At 23.3% G+C, this 2,209-nt stretch overlaps 1 protein-coding gene across 1 annotated transcript; it reads left to right on the top strand.

Annotated features, from left to right (window-relative positions):
* Positions 1–238: 238 nt before the first annotated feature.
* LOC135929906 (REST corepressor 2-like) lies at positions 239–1,415 on the top strand. The gene is made up of 5 exons (XM_065466647.1): positions 239–320; positions 365–427; positions 470–538; positions 584–798; positions 883–1,415. The coding sequence occupies exons 1-5, from the start codon at positions 239–241 to the stop codon at positions 1,411–1,413; spliced, it is 960 nt and encodes a 319-aa protein (XP_065322719.1). The 3' UTR covers positions 1,414–1,415.
* The last annotated feature ends 794 nt before the right edge of the window (positions 1,416–2,209 follow it).

The raw sequence follows: 2,209 nt of genomic DNA, 5'->3' as shown, positions 1-2,209 counted from the left end.
TTTTCATGCAAATTAAATATTTTTATATTAAAATAATTTGTAAAATGATTGTGTTCAATTGTCTTTACTTAAATTTGTAAATAGTATTTAATACACAAACATTTATAAAAATGAAATATAACAATTTTAAGGTGAAATCAAAATACAATAAAAAGTTAAAAAATTTTATCTTAGAGGGCATGAATTTATTCGTAGTCGTTTGTAAGCACGATTTTATATTTATACACTTCATCTTGAAATGTCAAATCACTTTAAACGAGTTAGGCTTCAAAATGATATGAACACCGAGCGCCTTAAATCAGATGATGAAGATTTGTCAGGTTCGGCTCATTTTATTGTAAAGCTTACTTAATTATGCATCTAGATGAATATTCCAAACTTATAGGGAGAGATTACCAGGCGATCATTACTGATTATGATCCTGATGGTTAGAAAGCATTGAGTTTATATTAATTATTTTTCTTTAAAGAGGCTCTCATTGCCAAGGATAAGGATATTTGCTTATGGTCACCCAAAAATATAAAAAATTTTGAGCCAAGTTTTAAATAAATTCAACATAAAACTTATTAATTAACTATTAAAGTTTACAAGTTTATAGAACTAGCTCGATTTGATCATGGTTATTCCTTTGATCAAGCATTAGCTGTTATAAATTGGCATGATTTTGATATAGATTTAACTCTAAAAGAAATAAAAAACTGGAGACCTCAAATAAATGATTGGTCAATGGCTGATAAATATCTATTTGAACAAGCTTTTAGATATTGTGGTAAAAATTTCCGCATGATACAACAACTGGTAATATAAATTTATATTCTTTTGTCTAATTTTGAGTTATCCTATATTTTGAATAATATATTGTTTTTATATTACATTATTTAGGTTCCACATAAATCACATGGAGAACTTGTGACCTATTATTACAATAGAAAAAAATTAAAACATTGCAAAAGTTTTATAGACATACAACTAAAGTCTCTTCAAACTCAGAAAAGACTCAAACTAGATGCAATTTACAATGCTAATAATAATCAAAATAACACTAAAACTAATGAAAGTTTGGCTTTGAGCAGTAACCCACTAAATAATATATTTGATGATAAATGTATTTTTGAAAAACCAGAGATTTGGAAATTAAATGATAAAGATAAGATAAACTGGGATTTTGAGGCACAAATTCATAAACAAGATTTTGATTTGTTCCTTAAACACCATAAACCATCTCAGAAAATAAATCTTATGAATATTGAATCCAATGAAAACAAAATTGATGATATATCAATCCATTCAAATGATTCCCCTTCATTCAAAGAATCTCTATTTGCCAATTTAAACACTCAGATATACAAATTGAAATGCATTGTTAGAAGAAATCACCAAATTATAGCTCAAAAAAATGAAACACATATATAAATATACCCTTTTTCTGAAAATATATTTTTTTAACAAAATTATATTCATAATATTTAAATTATATTATATATATTTATTTATATAATCTATTAGTGTAATAAAATAGTGTACTATAATTATAAAGATGAACATTCATGGTTCAGATGGGGGGGGGGGGGGGTAAAAATTGATAAAAATAAGTCGTAATTGTAATAAATGTGATGTGATAATTTAAAAATATAATAAAACGATATAGTTTAATCCATGGTAGTTTTTTAAATAGTTTAATTGATGGTCGTTTTATTAATTTCGACGAAATAAAAGATTAAAAAAAATTATACTAGTGGGTTTATTCAAAATCGAGAAAGATGTTCAGTCATAAATGCAGTATACTTTTTTAATGTATATTTTATTTGATAAAGTGATTTATTTTAACAGATGTATTAATTTTTATGTAAATGATGATATTTATTGCATTAACGAAATTGTAAAGATCACTTTTTCATTTTTATATAAACTTTTGATTCAATTTAATTTTATAATAATAAAAAAATATAAAGAGAAAGTTAACAAAATTTTAACTCAGAGTATCGCTATCAGAGGCGATACTCTTATTCCAATAAAATATATACGTTAAATTAAATAAAATTTCAATAATTATTAGATTCTTTTATTCAATTTATAAAAGATGAATATTCTTTTTAAATTACAAATATGAAAATTTTCATATTTGTAATTTAAAAAGAATATTCATCTTTTATAAATTGAATAAAAGAATCTAATAATTATTGAAATTTTATTTAATTTAACGTATATA

This window comes from Gordionus sp. m RMFG-2023, chromosome 5 (genome assembly GCF_954871325.1).
Source record: "Gordionus sp. m RMFG-2023 chromosome 5, tfGorSpeb1-WG-v2, whole genome shotgun sequence".
In the NCBI taxonomy this organism is placed as follows: domain Eukaryota; kingdom Metazoa; phylum Nematomorpha; class Gordioida; order Chordodea; family Parachordodidae; genus Gordionus; species Gordionus sp. m RMFG-2023.
Note: the sequence above shows the minus strand (reverse complement) of the source record. Positions and strands in the feature narration are given on the sequence as shown.

Coding starts and splice junctions, on each gene's coding strand:
- LOC135929906 (XM_065466647.1), top strand. CDS start 239: ATGTCAAATCACTTTAAACGAGTTAGGCTTCAAAATGATATGAACACC. Junction 321..364: donor AGATGATGAAGATTTGTCAG/GTTCGGCTCATT, acceptor TTATGCATCTAG/ATGAATATTCCAAACTTATA. Junction 539..583: donor TATAAAAAATTTTGAGCCAA/GTTTTAAATAAA, acceptor TAACTATTAAAG/TTTACAAGTTTATAGAACTA.